Consider the following 19,934-nt stretch of genomic DNA (forward strand, 5'->3'; position numbering starts at 1 on the left):
GGCAAGGAGGCCGGATGGGAGAGAAGCGGAGGCAGAGAGTCTGAAGCAGCCAGGCTAAGGACCTTGGCTGGCGAAGGAGCTGAAACCCGACAAGTTCACTCAGGGCTCAGATTCCTACGTTGAGGTCCCACTCCATGTCCCTCTGAATGTGGCTTCATTTGGAGTGATTAAGTTGAAATGAGGTCATTAGGGTGGGTTCTGATCCAATCTGACAGCAGCCTTCCCATGAAGAGGAAATTTGACACCCAGGGACACCCAGGGGCACGTGAGCAGAGGGAAGGCCAGGTGAGGACACAGCCAGAAGACAAGAGGCCTGGGCAGGCAACCTGCCCTCACCCCACCCTGGGTTCCAGCCTCCAGAACTGCGGAGAGCAGCCATTTGCTGCTTCAGCTGCTCAGTCCGTGGCACGGTGCACGGCACCCAACCAACCAAGAGTTGATCACAAGCCCAAGGAGGAGGAGGTGAGGCCACCCCCAGGAAGGAGCCTGCAATCGCCCTGCAGAGTGCAACCCACCACGGGGCGTGAGACTGGCACAGAGGTTGTGCCCCACTCCTTGGCGCCCACCCATCACGATGTCCTGGCTGCCCTATCCTCCCCACCTGCTCCTCCCAGCAGACCCACAGCCTCTGAGGTGGCCCAACAGATGAGGCCGCCATGTCACCACAATGCAGGACAGACCCCGCGGTCAGGGTGTCTGGCTGGCCACCTTGTCCTCTGAGAACCTCACGTAAGTCTGTGCTGAGCTGACAGCAGCCCTGCACCCACAGTCACACCACCCGCCTGCCGGACAGCTCCATGTGGCTGGGTGGACCAGGCTTTCCACACGAGCTGGGAGCCACATGGGCGAATCCAGGGGGTTTCTTTTCCTTTTGAATTCTCCCTTAGTGACAGGAAGGAGCAGGGTATGCAGGACAGTCACATGACTCTAGGGGCAGCTGTGAGGAGTTGTGAGCCGAAGCAGAGGTCTAGGACGCGGGGACGGGCTCACGTGACATCCCTTGAAGACTCCTCATGGCTGGAACCACAGAACAGTGGCTCTGCAGGGAACTCGCGAGGGCCTAGGGATCATCAGGAGCCCTCTGTCCCCCACAGGAGCCCCCTGGACCCACCCCTTTCTGCACCTGAGTCCTACCTAAGACCCATTTTTCCGACAGGTACTTGGTTGTTGCTTTCTTCTTCCCAGCGTAGGGCCCGACAACGATGCTGGCCTGGCGAGGAACCTGGCTGACTTGGCCTCCACACAGGAGGACCAGCTCACACAGCTTGGCCCTCGGCGGGCTGCTGTCCGGCGTGATGAACATCATGGGCTGATCGGCAAAGAGGGTTCCCCGGTACTGCTCAGGAGACAAATGGCGCTCAAGACGACAGACCTGTGGGGAGACAGGGAGCGTCACAAAGGCAGGGGCTGTGTTGCTGTCTATGGGAGCAGGTTGACTGTGAAGCACACGTTCTCTCCCAGGAGGTCAGACTTAGTGTGACCATGCCCATTGGACGAACTGTGAATGCTGAGGACCCAAGAAAATATTGGCATTAATGACATGGGACTGATGTTTTCCAAAGTGGCCACAAATAAAACTCCCAAGAAAACAAATCTGTAGACAGAAATATTGTTGGTCTTTGAACTGTTAACAGATCCCAAACCAAAATGCTGGAAAGTAACAACGTCAATGGATTGGAGAGAATCACATCTACAAACTCAGGTCTGACCCAGTGCCTCCGGTTGCCTGTGTCCAGGAAGGCAGACCCCGCTGCCCCAGGAAGGCCCATCACATAGACAGCCTCTCTCGATCCCAGGTGCTCACAGCTCACATGGGTAAGAGAGGCTGAGTCCAGGCACAAGCAGAAGGCCTGTAGCCACTCGCAGACCCAGCAGGTGGGGAGAGAAGTGTCCAGAGGATGTTTGGGTGTCCTTCTGGAAGCCCGTGAAGAGTGTCATGACGGCAGGAAGCACTTGAGGAACAGGGATGTGAGAAGGTGCTCCTTCTTAGTCTGATAAAGCTGTGGTCCTCTGCATGACCCCATAAAGACTTCTTTTTAAGTGCATATACCAAGAGATGTCAACTGTTATTTTCTCTGAATACTTTACCTGTGCAGGTAATATCTGAGATCAGTGGCTCAAGGAATTAGGGGATTGGCTAGGAGGTATGTGGGAAGGTTTGACAGCGTGCAACCCCGGGCAGGGGCTGTGTGGAGCTTTCTGATCAGGGACAGGAGAGAGGGCCCTCTGAGGTCAGAACACATTTCTCAGTCTACCTCTCTGGCAGGACAGGAGGGAGGCCAACTGTTCTTCCACTGGGTCTTCACACCTCCGTGGTGTTACAAGAGGACCCTGCTACGAAAACCCGGCTCCCATTAGTGGGATCCGTTCAATACACTTAGGTTTGGGCATGGGATCCTCTTTTCTCATCCCTGCTTTGATTTTACAACACACGACTGGGCAATGGACAGCGTTAACCTGACTGGTAAAAGACAGCAGGATCCTAATAATGCACACAATCCTATTTATATGGGACTTTGTTATACTGCCAGCAAAGGTCCAATACCCCGTGAGGCAGTGAGTGGAAAGGGTTGTTGTGTCAGTCAGCTGTTTCACTGCTGTGACTAACGGACCCGACCAGAACAACTGGGAGGAGGAAAGGTTTATTTAGGGGCTCATGGTTTCAGAGGTCTTAGGCCATAAGTGGCCTCCATTCCTTGGGGCTCAAAATAAGGCAGGACATCAAGGCAGAAGAGCATGGCAGAGCAGCTCACATGATGATCAGGAGCAGAGAGAGACTCCACTCTCCAGATACAAAATATGTACCCCATGGCCCCGCCCCCAGTGCCCACCTCCTCCAGCCACACCCCACCTGCCTCCAGTTACCAGTTAATCCATCAAGGATCAATTCACTGATTGGGTTAAGGCTATAACCCAATCATTTTTCCTCCGAACCTTCTTGCATTGTCTCACAGGTGAGCTTTTGGGGACACCTCATCTAAACCACTACAGTTGTTAATTTAATTTTGCAGATGAAGACACTAAGCTGATGCAAGCGGAGAGACTGTGTTGGCCTCAGGGGCGTCAAGCTGGGAGATGAACTCCAGGACCCCACCACGCACTGACTGGTGAGCCACTGGGTCACCTTTCTTGCACAGCTGCCCAAGGAGCATCTAGGACATAACCACACATTCAAAACATTAATCATAAAAGTGGCTGATGGTGGAACAGCACAGAAGGACAAAGTCAACGGTGACTTTTCCCAGGAGCCTGCTACTTGAAGCCACTCCTGTCTTGTCTGTTAATGGTAGGCTGAGCATGGAAATTTTAGGTGCTAGGCTCTTTATACACATGTGATCCAGACAGCCCCTTCCCAGCTGGGGGGATGACTTGAATTGGTCACTATCAAGGTGATCCTTTTCTGGCAAATGACACAACCCTGGCCATTGTGACCTGAGAGTGGGTGGGATTTGGGGGGAGTTTTCCTCACCATTATAAATCAATGCATAAGCAAAAACATGTTTCTTCTTTGCCCACACATCACATCCCCATGAACCACATGGAATGACCGAGACCTCGGACAAGGTGAGCAGGAAGAGAGCAAGACTGGGTCTTGAGTTGCATTTCCATGTCCTGGCTAACCAAACTGGGGATCACCCTTCCTTGGCCCTTTTATGTCAGCACACAACTAGCCCTTCTTCAAGTTACTCCTTTGTTGAGCTTTTTGTTTCCTGAAGCCCAAGTGGTCCTGTTTTCATAGCCTGGAGCTTCCCGCTGCTAAGAGCTCACCGTGCTTATCAGAAGTCTGTAAAAGGGGTACATAGTGGGCAAAAGTGGGTCAGGCCTGAGATCTCATTATGTGCATAAGCAGTGGACAACCTTTAACCCAGAAAGAGGGAAGTAGGTCTCTGGAGTGCTCAGCTAACTGATGTGCCAGTCTTTCCTCTGCCACAGGTACTCAGCACGTAGTCTGCACACCCAGGAGCTGGGAGAGAAACTACGACTGGCACAGGTCCCCAGGTCCACATGATATCAAACTCAACAAATCATAGTTCTCTCATCTACTTATTTATTCAGTTTGAACTCAGAGGAGGCAAAGTACTACAACAATCTATTTTTTTCATTCAAAATGATTTATTTTTTTTCTTTTTTGGCACTAGGAATTGAATCAGGGGTGCTTTATCACTGACGTACATCCCCAATCTTTTTGATTTAGAGACAGGGTCTCACTAGTTGCTGAGGCTGGCCTTGAACTTGCAACCCTCCTGCCTCAACTTCCCCAGGCTCTGGGATTACAGGTGTGTGCCACAGCGCCCAGTCACTCAAAATAACTGAGACAGCGTGTGCATTGGCTCTCCATACCTAAGAGAAATAATTTCTGGGAAAGTTTGATCAAAGACTGGATTTCTTAAAGTCAAACATCAACCTGGGGGTTTGTCCTATGAATGTACCCTGTGCATACCAGGGCCTGCATGTCCTGGAGCTCACGGCCACACAAACCACGACAGGCGGCACATTTTACCTACAATAGCACACACGACTCTGGCTGTTGTGAGCTTCAGCGAGGCCTGTTCCAGAAGCCAAGCCCTAAGAACAGGACACCTCCCAGTGCTCCGAGGACAGAGCCCTCATTAGTCATCTCAGCCCTGGAATGCTCACATCACAGTCCTCAGTGACACCCAGAGTGTTTGAAACTCAGCAGTGCAGCCTTCCCCGGACGTCACTGCGTCCCCAAAGCTGCAGATCACAGAGCTGCTTCCCTGTGGTGGGCCATGCTCTGCCTTGCGGATTCTGCCCTGGGCTCGCCCACATTCCTCTCCAGCCGAGCACCACTGTCCCATCGGCACACTTTTGCGTTAGTTGAGATTACCAGGCCACAAAGTGCTCAGAGGTTAGCAAGGGAGCTGAAGGAGTGCTGGTGCACAGAGGCGGGCTGTGCCACACGGCCTCCCTGAGGCAGGGACGTGAGCTTGCAGAGGAGGACCACCTCCCAGGCACAAGGCTGACGCGTCCTCATTGCCTTCTCCACCCCCTCTGCACAGCAGTGCACAGCTATTGGCTCTAAACTCTGATTCCATTCCCAACATTTTCACGCACACACGCATGCACATCAGGGCCATGCATGTGGGTATCGCAGGACGGGGTGTGAGGGGATGTGTGGATCAGCAAGCGATGGCTGAGTGGCCCTCCTGCTGAGTTATTTCTGCTGTCACCTCAACCAGGATCTAGGAGACAACCTGGGTCCTCCATGCTGACCTGAGTTTCTAGTGAAAAATGGTAAAAAGGTAAAAAGAGGAAGAATTGCAGCTGTCACACAGACACGACGCTTGGGACGCACTGCCCTCATTCACAGGACAACCTGAAGCACACATTCAGAGATCGGGAACACGGAATGAGTCTTTAAGAAACTGGCTGTTCCCAGGGCAAGAGCCTCAGCAGACAAAATCTCCCCATCAGACAAAATCCACTTCGTGCCTAAAGAGGAGGCATCTGTGAGGTCAGCCGCTCTTCACCATGTGTGACCCGGGCTCCCACGGGGCGGCATGCACAGTGCAAGTGAGTCCAGCTCCTCTCAGAGGCCCAGGTTTTCCCTGCAGCGCCCAGAGGCCTTTCTAGAAGCACCAGAGCAGGGGACCGAGTAGCCTTACTGACTAGGCTCAAGAGCCTCCCAAACCAGTGGCACCGAGGGTGGCACGGGGTCAGGGTGAACCACAGGTGTTTGGAAGCATAGCTGCTGCTCTCTGCAGTGGTGACAGAACTGAGCCTTCATGCCTAGGTCCCTATTCTGGTGTGCGGTGACGTTAGGGAGGCAGCCGGTGGGCGGAAGTCATCCTGGGCCTGAGCTCTTGGTTTGAACCTCTGCTGTCACTGGTGTCTGTCAGCTTTGCCGTGACAGACCGCCTGTGTTTGTCTTCACTGGACAGCTACTAGTGCAACAGGCTGTGGCTGGGGCCCTTCCGGTCATCTACCTGCCCACGCGTCAGGCAGCTTCTAGCTTCATGGAGACCCAGCTCTTCAGCCTCAACCAAGAAATGAACCTGGGGGCTGATGGCTCACTGACTCCAGACACCGCTGCTGGCTTTCCACCACGAACCTGTTGCCCCTCCAGGGAGCCCACCTGGAAACTGAGGCCAGAGAGACCAAGTTCCTTTCCAGATGTCTTGGAGATCCTGGCAAGACCCGCCTGCATTCCTGAGGTACGTGATCCAGCTGGCGTTGCCTCCCCACCCTGCCCAGGGCGGGGCCACAGAGTTTCAGTCACAAAATCAGCCCCCATCTCTCCTGGCAGGAGGAACACCTGTTCAGTCCTTCGAGGGTCAGGTTGAGTTCTGAGGATTCATAATGGAGGGAGAACGTCTTTGCTTCTTCAGGACTTTCCAGAAGCCAGAGCAAGTTCAGACGTTGGGTTGGCGCTGGGCTGAGCAGGACATTGGCTCACTGGAAGGGTGGGAGGGCATCACGCTGGCACAACCCGACCAGGATCACTGGGGTGCAAATGTGAGGGAGCGGGAGGGGCAGGTGACAACAGTAGGGATGTATTGTATAAGATGTACCAGGTGCCGAGGCTGCGGAGCTCGGGCCAACTTGCCGGCAGCATGGGGAGCGGCTAGTGGGGAGCCACCAGCACTGGAGCAGGAGGGTAGCCACCAAAGCCCTAAGGTAGCAGGGTCACCCCGCAGCCCAAGCAGGACGGAACGAGCCGCTGAGATCAGAGACGGGAAGTTTCTGTCCTCCCACCACAGAAGCAGGTCTAGGAGGCACTTTCCCACATTGACAACAAGAAATGAAGTAGGGCAGGGTGTGGGGTGGAGGTTGGCTCCAGACAGGGGAGGGCAAACCCTCCAGGACCCAGTGGAGTCCCCGGCTCCCTGTGCGCAAAGGCAGGTCAGCCACGCCAGGGAGACTCCGCTGTTGAGGCTTTAAGGTTTCCAATTAAAAGGACATGTGTACCCACCCCCAGCTCAGTATCTACAGGGAGGGAACGCGGGTGCCAAAAGGACAGGGACCCACGTCTCATAGGCTGCCCACATGCACAGGCCTCGGGCCTGCAGATCTCCACCGGCAACAGTGCCTCCCCTTTCTCACCCCTGGCCATCACGCTGCTTCCACTACAGCAAGGACAGTGGCAAGGGATGCCGCACAGACCTGCTTTCTCACGGGCAAATGGAGATGGACCGTCCACGTGGATGGCCAATTGCTCCACCCGACTACTGTGTCCCTCTTGCCTATTCGAGGCCTGTCCTATCAGTTCTTCCCTCCTGCTCCTCATCACTGAGCTCTTGTTTGGTATTTCACACCAGCAAGTTGCAAAGATGCTCCCCTCCCTCCCGCTCCCCTCCCTAGCCGCCTCTGCCAGACACTGCCCCATGTGTTTGCACTGCTTTGTGGCAAACTCCTTGACAGCGGCCCACGCTCACTGCCCGCTGCCCATCTTCTCCCTGAGTCTGTAGGAACCTGAGCTGCTAAGACCATAGGACCACACACTGCCAGAGACAGCAGGAGAAGCTCATCCTCACCCCACAGGGACCAGGAGGACGCCGCTGGCCTCCCTCCTCCTGGAAGCCCTTTCTTTATCCACACATCTGATTTCCTTTTAGCACCACTAGTTGCTTCTTCGCCACTGGTTCCACTCTTCCTCCTGACCTCTTAATTCTGATGCTGCCTGGGATCAGTCCTGGATCCTTTTCCCTCCTACACTCATCCCTTGGTGGCCCCAGCTGGTCTCAGAGCCTCTGTATGCTGATGACTCCTACATGGTACCTCCAGCTCAGAACTCTTGGCACAATCCTATGTCCAGTGGCCTTCATGACGTCCACTCTGGTGTCTAATACACCTCCTCAATTATTCTGACGTCCCTTCTTCTCCTCCCCTCAACTTGCTCTGCTGCAGACTCCATCTCAATTTGGGGAATTCCATCCCTCCAGGTGCCCAGCCCAAATCCCTGAGGTCAGCCTCCATGTCCCACTATTTCACACACTTCCCATCACCCCCCTCCCCCGGAAACCTGGCCAGCTTCACTATCAGAACATAACAGATCAGTCTTCTAACTGCCACGCACTGAGTCCAAGCCAACATCGCTTCCAGCCGGGGTTAGCTCTGCTGGACTGGCCTCCCTTTTAGCCTTCTCCCTGCTACAGACTCTTTCTGACATCGTGAGAATTCTGAAATCCCAAGTCAGATAATGCCATTTGTCTTTCAAAATGCTGGTGCCTCACTTCATTCAGAGTAACGGCTGAAGCCCCTCCACAGCTCTGCCCTGGGCTTAGGCACTGTTTGGTGTTTGCCTGGGACGTCCTTCCTTCAGCTCCCACGGCCGTTCTACCTCCTCCAGCTGTCACCAATTCAGCAAGGCCAATCCCGGGCAGCCTGCTGAGAATGCCCACATCTCACCAACATCCAATCCCCTCACGGGGGCTCCTCTCTCTTATCGTAAGTCTCGCCACCTTCTAACATAATGAATCATCTGCTATTTTGCATTATTTTGTTTTTTTCCTGCTGGAGCCCGAGGGTGGTATGATGGCTTGGATGTGAGGTGTCCCCCAGAGCTCACGTATGAGACAATGCAAGAAGGTTCAGAGGATAATTAATTGGGTTGTGAGAATCTTAACCGAACCTGTGAATTAATCCCCCAACAGGGATTAACTGAGTGGTAACTGAAGAGTAGGGTGTGGCTGGAGGAGGTGGGAGTTGGGGTGTGGTTTGGGTATCTCTCTCTGATTCATGGTCACCGTGATGTGACCTGCTTCCCTCTTCCACCCTCTCCTGCCATGATGTTCAGCCTCATCTTGAACCCTGAGGAATGGAACCAGCCTTCTATGGACTAAGACCCCCAAAACTGTGAGCCCTCAAATAAACTTCTCCTCCCTATAGTTGTTCTGGTCAGATCCTTCTGTCCCAGCAGTGAAAAGGCGGATTAAGACAGGTGGGACTCTTTGGTTTATTCCATGGTATACCCCCAGCACACAGAACGGTACCTGTCACATAGTAGGTGCTCAGCTGTACTTGTTGAATTGGTAAGTGTATTGAGAAACCACGGAGTGTTGTGCCTGGGAGACGTGGGATCCTACTGAGTCTGACTCCAGGAAAGCTTCGACTCCGATTTGGGAAGCAAGACTTCCTCTTGTGAGAGAATCAGGGCAACAGCGACAGAGAGAAGGAGTGAAAGAAGGCAGAAGAGGGGAGGGTGGGAGACAGAGAGACCCCCAGGCAGCCTTATGCCAACCTGAAAGGGTGCTGGAAATGCAAAGCTCCCAGGGGAGGCAGAGCAAGGCACTGGGCAGAGTGACGTGGTGGAGGCAGAGTCAGCTCAAGCAGGCGCCCAGGCAGGAGGGCCTGGGGACAGTCTGCACAGGCCGCATGGACACTCCTGGGTGCATCCTCAACTAGGGTGCCTGATCCAGGAAGACAGAAAAGAGCAGTCGGGTGTTGGCTGAGCACAGGTGGACGGGTTAACACACGGAGTGCCTTGTCCTGTGTATCTCCTATGCCTATTCATTGTATCCCTTGACACTGTCTCTGTAATATAGTGGTAAGTGTAAGCCAAGTGTTTCTCTTGAGTTCTACGAGACATTTCAGCAAGTTATGAAACCCAGGGAGGGGGTTCTGGGAACCCACGACTGATAGCTTCAGTCAGAGTCAGAGGGAGACCCAGGACCTATAATTGGTGGCTGAAGTGGGAGCAGTGTGGGGGACCCAGCCCAGAACTTGCTGGATCTACTGCTAACTCCAGGTTGGCAGTGACAGAATGGAATTGAGTCACAGGACAACCGGCTCATGTCTGCAGAGAACTGTGGAAATTCATGTGCATTTGGTGTCAGAGAAGTGTTTTGACCAAAATACAGAAATCTGTTTTGTTTTTCAGGAACAGTTCTGCAGGCAGCTAGACTGCAGAGCCCCAGACTCTTCTGAACAGAGATGACAAGTAGGCACCAGAGGACCCTCCAAGAAGGACTCCCGACACTACCTGGTGCAGTATCTGTGTGTTTTACTAAACACAGTATGTTTGACCACACAAGTTCAAGGAGGCTGGTTAGAGTAATCTCTGCGTACAAACATTTCTAAAGCTGCTCAAATTCAGGATGAACTACTCCAGCACTCCCAGGGGTTACTGAGACTAACTTCTTCATCTCACTGGCAAGCTCACAAGGCCCAGAGGAGTCAGGGCCTACTCCCTAGGGCTGAGCTGTGTGGGGTGGGGATGACCACATGCAGAAAACGTTGGAATCCCATCTTTGGGACTCTCTTGTGGCCCTGGCTTCTGTGTGCTCACCTGAGCGTGGGCCGTACAATGCTCCTGCGGTGGGCAGCTCAGGTGTGCCCAGGTGGCACACACCATGGGAAGTGAAGCAACCTGGCATTCTGACCTTGGCAAGCTTCACCATATTCTCAGAATCCCCCAAATGGAACTAGCACCCAGCAATGCAAACCGGCCACAGGACCCACCCCTGATGCTCTTCTCTCCCTCTCCCTCGCCTTCTAGATCCAGTGTATCACAAGTCTTGTGGATCTTGTCTCTGGAATATCATTGGAAATCCATCCCTTGATCCTCGGCTGCACCATCACCCTCCTGGCCACACATCAATGACTTTTCTATACCAAGGAAGCAGCTTACAAGCAGGGGCCTGATGTCCACTCTTGGGTCTCCATCTCTCACAATTTTTTTTTTTTAAATAAATAAAGGTATTAAATGCATACAGTGGAATGAATAAAGTGCAGCAACCTCAGGCTTAGGTCTTCAGAGACACATACTTCTACGCGTCCAGATGGTTGCTGCCTGAGCTCCACGGCCAATCCATCCCCCTCCTAGACCACCTCTCCTCTGACTGCTATCACAGAACAGTCCTGTCTACTGTGGAATTTCGTAACGAAGGAAGCACATGGTAGGTAGCTGTCATACTCTGTGATGGCTGATTCTGTGTGTTGCTTGACAGTGCTAGGGCATGCCCATAGCTGGCAGCACATTAGTGCACCTGTGAGGATGCTTCTGGAAGAGTGGCATTTGTCTCAGCAATCAGAGTAAAGAAGACCCCTCACCAACAAGGGCGTGTGTCATCCAACTCACTGACGGTTGCAGAGAACTGAAAGGCAGAGGAAGGGCTACTTCCTTCTCTTCTGCTGAGCTGGGGCATCCCACCCATCTTCTCCTGCCCTTGGACATTAGAGCTCCGAGTTCTTGGGCCTTTGGACTCTGGGGCTTGTACCAGCTCCCACCTGCGTTACTGCACTCAGTTCTCAGGGCTCTGGACTCGGACTGAACCAGGCCACTGGCTCCCTGGTCTCCAGCCTGTAGACAGCAGATGAGGGACTTGTCGGTCCCCTCCTGCGTGAGCTAATGCCTCCTGGTCTGTCTCTCCTTTTCCTTTCTGTATGTTCTACGGGTCCTGCATCTCTGGACAGTCCTAATACACCTGGCTTCTTATGCTCAACCCAAGGCCTGCACACATACACTCTCGCAAACCTCCCACAGCTCCCATGACTTGGAACAAAGAGTAAACCCCTTGGTGGTCTCAAGACCCTGCGCGGCCCAGCCCCCAGTGTCTGCAGGTAACTGCTTCATCCTCGCTGCCCCGGGTGGCCTCGCCAGGCCCCCGCCTCCATGCTCCCCCCTCCCGTTGCCTGGGCTTGTGTCGACTCCTCCTCAGGCTGACTCCGGCTCATTGTCTGGATTTCTGGTCACTTGTCACCTCTTCAGGGATGCCCTCCTGGCTCCCTGGATAAACCAACTCTGTATCATGCCTTTATTCATAAACACTTAGCACTTACTGGGTGCTGGGCATGTCTTATGAATACTGACTTATTTAGTCCCTGTGACAATTCTGTGGGGTTGGTACTGAAAATGGCAGAATACGCCACTGTGGTGACAAAGCTACTTCGAGGTGAAGGCCCTTAAAGGAAAGCAGATGAATGCAGAAAGCCATTTGGGATACACATGAGGATCTTCTCTTGGCATGTAGCCAGGGAGACAGAGGCCTGGCATTGGGAATAGATTGCCCGATCCACGTGACCTTTCCGTCCACTCTTCTAGGAAGGGTCTTCATAGTAGCTCCAGAGTTGGGAACCTCTGACCTTTTTTGGAGAAGAACATTCACTAGGAATCTCTTTGGTGTTTCCTGATATAAATAAAGCAGAGGCACGTTCCACTTTGTTCAGAGGTTCATCTGATCAGCGTGCCCGCCCTGCCCCCTGCTTTTGAAATTACTTTCTGGGTTCGGTGTGTTTTTGTTTTTTTGCCATTCCACTTTTCCTATGTTTTATTTTTTAGCCACCCATTCCACTGAGGGCGACACCATTTCTACCGCTCACGAGGGACGTGGGTGGGAGATGAAGAAGGGTATTCGAATCTCTCCTTTCTTCATGAAAGGGGAGAGGATTCCCTTGTGAAAGATGACCTCTCTGGACCAGGAGAGCGGAAATACTCTCCAACCTGGAAACACAGAGTACTCTACAAAAAAAGATCTTTTAAAAACAATTCTTGGGCTGGGGATGTGGCTCAAGTGGTAACGCTCGCCTGGCATGTGCAGGGCGCTGGGTTCGATCCTCAGCACCACATAAATTAGAGAATAAAAAAATAAAGATGTTGTGCCCACTGAAAACTGAAATATTTAAAAAAATTCTCTCTCTAAAAAAAAAAAAATTCTCATCTTGCTGTAGCCTCCCCACATAACTTACTCTCCCCCAATTCCTCTTTGTTCAGCCTAACACAGAAATATGCCATTTTTGCCACATCTTTCGGTCTTCATTTCCATGTGAGGGCTCCGGTGTCATGGAAGGTACATTTAACATGCGTGCTTTTCTCCTGTGAATCTACCTCAGCCTCTAGGAGGGCAGAAGTCATCCGCCTCACCTGCAGTGCTATCACCACCGCCTTCTCCCCACGAGAACATGAAGACACATGGAATAAGTGACTTCCTAAGGCCGCAAAGCTAGTGGGTGAGGACCAGGCCTAGGAGCAGAGGACCTGCCTTCCTCCCAAGGTCATACTGCCCACCCATGAGCCCCGTGCCATGGTCCCCACTGCCCAGTAAGGCCAGGCACAGTCCTGGACTTGGGTCGACTCCTCCTCAGGCTGACTCTGGCTCATTGTCTGGATTTCTGGTCATACAGAGCAGAATGAAATAAGTGTGAGCCGTTATTTATAGGTGATGCATCCCAGGCACTGCACACACACGGGGGTGGGGGGGGAGGGGAGGAGGGGGGAGGGGAGGAGGGAGGGGAGAGATTGTTAAAAGTAACAATTATATACTGAATATCGTTAACACTTACCAAGCAAATACTCTACCTGTTTGCTAAATTTACTCTTGGCACTTTCCACATTATATGCAATTGCTACAAAATTCTGGGAAGCAGAGCCTCTCATTATGCACCTATTACAGTTGCTGTAACCGAAGGGCAGAGTGACTGGATCAATGTACCACACTGGCATGTGGTGAAACAGACATGACTTAATGTACACAGAGAGCTTGTGCCCATGACTTCATGACCTGCTGCACCCAAAAAGGATTAGCTACCTCTGAATTTGAAGGTATGACAGTCTCAAAGCCATCAGTTCCTTGACGGGAGCAGCTGCCGAGGATTTGGACTCTACATTCTTGCAACTATTTGAAGAGATTTAGGTCTTTTATTCAATAGCAGTAATCAAAAAATCTTTCCCTTTCAAATAGTCTGGATTAATTACATACCCACATGCCGCCTGAACTCCAGCACCCACAGTCTGATGTCAAGCTTGATCTCCTTGCTAGTGCTGGACACTGTGTGGATACTGTAATATGGCGCCTGGGATCTTCCCTCCCTAAGCTATGAGACCTTGTACTCCATGACTTGCTTAGACCTTAGCTTGCTCAGCGACAAGCAGACAACGACCTGCCATAGCTGCTGTGGGGCTTGACTTTCATCCTGCTCCTCTTGCTCCTCTACTGAATTCTAGAAGGTGCTTGGTAAACCATGGGCCACGCTACAGCCAAGAGCTGGGCGAGGAAATGGATGTGGCACCGCAGAGGAGCCCAGGCTGGCTGGCTGACTCCAAGCCTATTCTTAAGAAAGACTAGGGTATGGCTGGGGAGTTACAGGTGTGTGCATGTAAAGATATGGACACACCCTTCAAGAATTCTCACACATTGCCTGACGTGGTAAGCTGGTAACGGAGAACCAGAGTCCAGACCCTAGACACCACCCGTCCCCATCCCACAGTGATCTCTCTTGGGTCTGAGCTCTGAGAATGGTTAGGAGAGGCCTCTGTCTCCATCCCAGTAGCAACCCAGCCCCACACATCTGCAAGTGTTTAAGACATCTGGATGCTCGGAACATTTAACAGGCTGACAGCAGGGAGAGGAAAACCCGTCAAAGCAAGGAGACTCCGAAGGCCAGTAAAAATGGCGCAAATGATTTAGAGAGTCCTTATGTTCTTGGCAGGAGAGGCCTCAGGCAAAAACCTATGCAGTCAAGCATGGGAGTGAGGTTTATAAAACCCCTTGGTTTTAACACCACAATACTTCACAATGATTCAGAAACAAAATGGAAAGAAATTCCAAAGACCTTATCCAGAAAGAAAAAACGTGTGAGGGCAGGGGAGGGGTGCAGCCCATCAGGGTGGGCTGGCCTGATGGTGCGTGGTGACGGGTAAGTGCAGTCTGTGATGCTGTGGGGGGGAGGTCAAGGCTTTTGGCTGGGAGGCTGGGAGGCTGGGAGCAGCCCACTGGCCCCAGGAATTGCATCCAAATTCTCATTTTAAGCCCAGAGCAAAACAGTGCACCAGGCGTCCTGCTGGCTCGGCTTTTCCAAAAGTTATGTGTAAGTGGAACTTTCTGTTCTCCAGACAAAGGATCAGTTAGGCAGACGCAGAGGTATTCTTCCTTATGTTCGCTGAATGCTACTCAATGGACATCAGAACTCAGTGTGTGCCAAACTTGGATTTTTAAAGCGTCATTTGGGTTTTAAAGGCTCCATAAGTGATGGGAACATAATCATCTTGGGAATCCACAAATAACTTTTAAAACAACATAAATCTGGGTTTCATGCCTCGTAGTTTTCAATAACTGCAAGAAGTATGTCAAAACTTGAACCTGGCGTGCCCTCCCTGCGGAGGCGGTCTACGTGTGGACCACGAGGCCCTTCTCCACCCACTTTAGCCATCATGATATGGACCCTTCTGCAACACTTGGCTCTGAGTGCTTGGCTGCTTTTAATTCTCATTTTTAAAAAACAGAGATACAATACATATGGAAATCACTCCTTGGTTTTAGTGACTCTTTTATTTGATCCTTTAGAAACCGATAGATGGCAAGAGATTTGTAACCCTATGTATGCAACTACTAGTCCATAGCATCGTTCAACGTTGGGGGCTCTAAGCAGATATTTCTAAGCAGAGCCACATCCAACAGCTCCCCGGGGTTCTGCGTCATTGTTCCCCAGGAGCAGCTCTTATTCCAGTGGCACATTAGAATCACCCAGGAAGCTGTTGCAGTTCAAATGATGCTGCAGGGGCTGTCCTCACCAATGAAGCCAAACCCTGGGTGAGGACCCAGGAAAACCACTTCACTGTGCGATGCCACCAACTCACAGAGCCGGGCCAGGCCCCAGCCCTGGTGCGTAGCTGGCTGGCACTGGAGCCTTGGCCTGTCTCCTGCGGCCAGAGGGGCTGTGAAGACCCCAGAAGGTGGCCCATCAAGAAAAAGGTCATACCAAAATGAACAGAATGACTCGGTGGAATACTGACTTGCTGTCTCATAAATACCCTTATTTTTGCCAAATTATTTCTAAAACTGACGGGTAAAGCAAGTATTATCAAAAGCACATTTATCTTCACTGAACTCAGATGCCCTGGCAGACCTGCCTAACACCAACTCTGAATTTGAGGGAACAGTGAGGGCCTCAGGGCTTGGGACTAAGCCCCGGGCTGGGTCTCTGTATCACCTGCTTTCCAAGCTACAACCTGCTTCTGTTTATTAATTTGAAACCAAGGTGAGCCTTAAGAATAAGTGGTGAAGGTGAGGAAGGTACTTCCACCCCCAACTCCCCTCCCATACCTCCCTGCCAGGGACTTTAACCTTTGAAAAACCAGCCTCTACCTCAGAGCAAAGCTTGTCCAAGGAAGGAACATGACCTTTGTCCTTGGAAAGACCCACAGACCACTCTTAGGCACATTCCCACCCTGCTGAGTTGTTTATCTACAAATAACAGGAGAGATCACCTGCGCCAGGTGTCCCCGACTCAGTCAGGCTAGGTGGGGACCCATAGCAACCCCCTAGCAGCCACCAATCAGCATGAGACAGGGAAATATCTGGGATGCCAGGTGACCCTCCCAGTAGTTTATGGTGGTTGATAACGTGTTGGGAAACCATGTAGTTCAGCACGTACACCCCTTTTGGCTTAAACCAATCAGTTCAAACGAATCCCCCTCTTGTAGTAACCAATCACCCCTCCCCAACTTGTTCCCGCCAGTGAATGTGCTAATCATGTTTTAGAGTTGTTATTTGATTTTCCCCGCGGTGTGTGATGATTTGCTAAGAGATGCTATGATGTATGTGGGGGTCCCTGCCTTCTCCAGAGAATGTATAAAACTGCTGCAAACCCTGGGCTCGGGGCCTCTCAGGTCACCAGTTGCTGTGTGTGCGCGCACGGAGGACCGAGCTAGCTGGCAATAAACACCTCTTTGCTGTTTACATCAATCTTGGTCTCTGGTGGTCTTTTGGGGGTCCTGAATTTGAGCTTAACACCTTATTCATATCTTAAAACAGAGTGTCCCTGGGAGGGAGAGCCCTGGGCACTTGCACCACTTACAGAGCCACACAGGGTCCTCTTCTAGCAACGTGTATGTGATTACTTTTAAATCCAACGTTACTGAAGCATCATTTATGAGCAAGAAAATGTATCCATTTAAAATGGGCATGTTATGATTCTGACATTCTGAGGTAACAGGGCCACTCCCATGGTCCCAAAGAGCTCACTGTGTCCCTTTACATCCAACCCCCATCCCCACCCCACAGCTGCAGAGAAAACTGAAGACAAAATGGAGCTGGCCCCTTTAAAGTCTCAACATACTAACTGGACCACAGAAACAGGCACTTTCCTACATGCCCCAGACCTCGAGGAAACTGATGATCTAGAGGGGAGCCAGAGGGTGGGCAGGTCCCACTGTGCTTTTTCATTTGTTCTTCTTTAAATTTTAGAATAAGTCAGTTCATGGGAAAACTTGGAGAATTCAGGCTGCAGACTTGTGCTTGGGTGAGAAGAGCAGTGAGTGACAGCAGGGCCCTCAGGGGACGATGGATGCCAGTTTACAGCTTCCTGGCTGTGCATGCACACACCACACACACACACACACACGCACATATACATGCGTATATATGTGTATATGCATGAATGACAGACACGCACACACATGCCTATGCAGACATACATGCAAATACATATTAATTTCATTGAACAAATACGTTTTAATTTCATTTTTCTATTTCAAGAGCATTCTTATTTAGGCCAGGCCTTATTCAGTTTATTGCATCTCTTAAAATAGTCCAAACGGAATAACATCTGAAAACACAAAACAAATGTGCTTAAGAGCATGGCGGGAGGTCAGACCCCGGAGAAAAGTTTAAAGGAGCCAAATATGCAGAGCCTGGCCAAGAGGTGACTAAGAGGGAAGGAGATAAGATCTGTCTACAAATACCTGTAGGCTGTAAACAGCAAGGGAAGCTCCCACCACACAGCCAACAACAAAGGCTGACCTCCTGGTTCACCAGCCTGGGGAAGGGAAACCAGGTCTAGGCCTGGAGGAACTCCCCCCCCACTGCCCTCCCATCCTTTCTTCCCATCTGGATTTCACTGGACACCTCTGGGTGCTACTCCACCTCCATCAGGGCTCAGTCCTACCTCCTTCACTTCAGGGCCTCATCGCTGCCTGGAGATTCTCAGACAAGGACAGCACGCCTCTCTCTTGCTCCAAGCCCTGCCAGTGCGAGGCCCATGGTTTGCTCACTAAGGCCCTCTTTCATTTGGCCCCAACTCCCCTCCACCCTTAGCACCTTCCAGAACTTTCTGTGCAAAGACACTGACCACCCTAAATCCTGCACACAGCATTTGAGCCTGAATTTGTCCTTCCAGTCAGATGCACTTTTCACTCAAATGATTTATGGTGTATATTCAATGTACAATGCAGGTTTTTAAGAAAAAAAATGTGGATCTGCCTCTGGGAAGCTCATAATCTAGTAGAAGAGACACACAGAAGTAGTTAATTAAGCCACAGCACATTGATTATCCTTTTTGCACTCTAGTATTTATACTGGTGATATTAAAACTTTACTATGAGATCATAAGAGAGGATGGAATTTTTGTGGAAGTTCTGAGGCATGCTCCACAGAAAAACTCGTCCTTTACATAACTAGGAAAAGTGTGTGTGTGTTATGTGTGGAAGCTGTAAGTGTGCTAGGAGTGTGTCAAGTAAGTGTGTGGCGTGTGGGGTGTTAAATGTACACTCTGGTCTGTATACGTGTGAGTGTGTACCTGTGCGGCATGTGTGATGTGTGTGTATGGCATGTACGTACGTGTGTGTGACTTGCTGGCCATGGTGGCCTGGTAGGAGGGAGAGTAAGAGCTAACTCCTGTGTGGGCAGCTGGCTCTGAGAGGGAGGGGAGGTGAACTGAGAGCAGGTTTGGGGAAAGGTCTTAAATACCATGCTTTAGAGCCTGAACTTGAACCCGCACACAAAGGGAGGTCACTAGAGATTTAGAGGCCGAGATCTCCTCTCCAAAGGTAGATTTACAAAGCTCACAGACAGCAGGGCGGGGGCCGTGGGAGGAAGCAGCAGCTGCCAGGCGCTCACCACTGGGGTGAAGTGTTGATGTGTGTTGGCTGCGGCTGCAGGCTGGCGATGCCAGCTCACAGGACCACCTCAACTTGATGGGAGTTCCTGTCCTTACTGTCTGCCTTGCTTACCTTGCAGTGGAGTGGTCCTCCTCCTCTGCCTCTGTGAGGACTCAGTTGGCATCTATGAAGTGCTCATGAGATGCACGTCCAGCAGAGGTATCTGTCCTGTGGCCTTTCCATCCTGTCTCATCATACTGTCCCTCTGCAGGTACCTGCACCTGTGCAGGGAGCTGTGGGTGTCCTTCTGGAGGAGACCTTCCATCAGTGGGTTGCAGCAGCATTTCGTGAATCACCTTATGATCTCTGGCATCGTTTAACCGTCCAAACAATGTTTCAAGACTCCCAGCGATTCTTTCTTTCACAGTAATGCTATTTTGTTTAGTGTTACTTAATCGGTGAACAAAACCTTACTAAAAAAGTCTTTCCACACGGAGCTGCGTCTTTTGCCTCCCCACAGCCTCTGGCTAGACCCGGCAGGTCTCCACCTGTCTCTGGCTGGGGGCACGCTGGAGCTGTGGCCAGTGTGAGGCTGCAGGGGCATGTGGCCCAGATCCAGGACAGCAGAAGGGCATAGGGAGGGCAGGCCCCAGCAGACTCTGGGAGCAAGGCCAGCGCTCCAACAACAAGGGCCTGGGGGGTCAGGAGAAAATGGACTCAGAGAAGCTGGCTCTTACGCCTCACAACTAAGTGCTGCTGCTCCCAAGAGGAAGGCTAGCTACACCCGAGCTTGCTAAGCAGAGGGGCGGGTGGGCAGGCCAGCATCCAGGGCAAGGTGGGAGGCCGGGCCCTCCACCTCCTCCCCTCCCTGGGCTCCTCACTGAGTTCCACTGGAAGTAGCCATCTGAGCTGTGGGCACAGCAGGGAACAGTGAACCCTCACAGGGTGGCTGTGGTTTTGCATATTTTAAAGCAGCATCCTAATTTTTCCCAAAAGGACAGTAAATTCCAACCTGAAGATTTCTGTCTAAACTGACTTAGCTGCAGATGCTTCTCAATTCTCTGTGAATCAAACTATCAACTAGATCCTGCAGTAAAAGTTACTCTGTTGACCACTTACCAGCCGAGGACATACAGAAGTAAAACCACAACACTTTTCG

The 19,934-nt window shown here is 51.6% G+C and overlaps 1 protein-coding gene across 4 annotated transcripts in view; it reads right to left on the reverse strand.

Annotated features, from left to right (window-relative positions):
- The window catches only part of Mcph1 (microcephalin 1), a 196,829-nt gene that overhangs the window by 11,714 nt on the left and 165,181 nt on the right, over positions 1 to 19,934 (reverse strand). For 3 of the 4 annotated variants that reach the window (XM_071610633.1, XM_027922084.3, XM_027922083.3), the window contains one exon: positions 1,135 to 1,372. The exons of the other annotated variant lie outside the window; for it this stretch is intronic. In XM_071610633.1, the coding sequence (XP_071466734.1) occupies positions 1,135 to 1,372 (238 nt within the window). The remainder of the gene's footprint in view (positions 1 to 1,134; positions 1,373 to 19,934) is intronic. 4 annotated transcript variants of the gene reach the window in all.

Source organism: Marmota flaviventris, chromosome 3 (assembly GCF_047511675.1).
Source record: "Marmota flaviventris isolate mMarFla1 chromosome 3, mMarFla1.hap1, whole genome shotgun sequence".
NCBI lineage: Eukaryota > Metazoa > Chordata > Mammalia > Rodentia > Sciuridae > Marmota > Marmota flaviventris.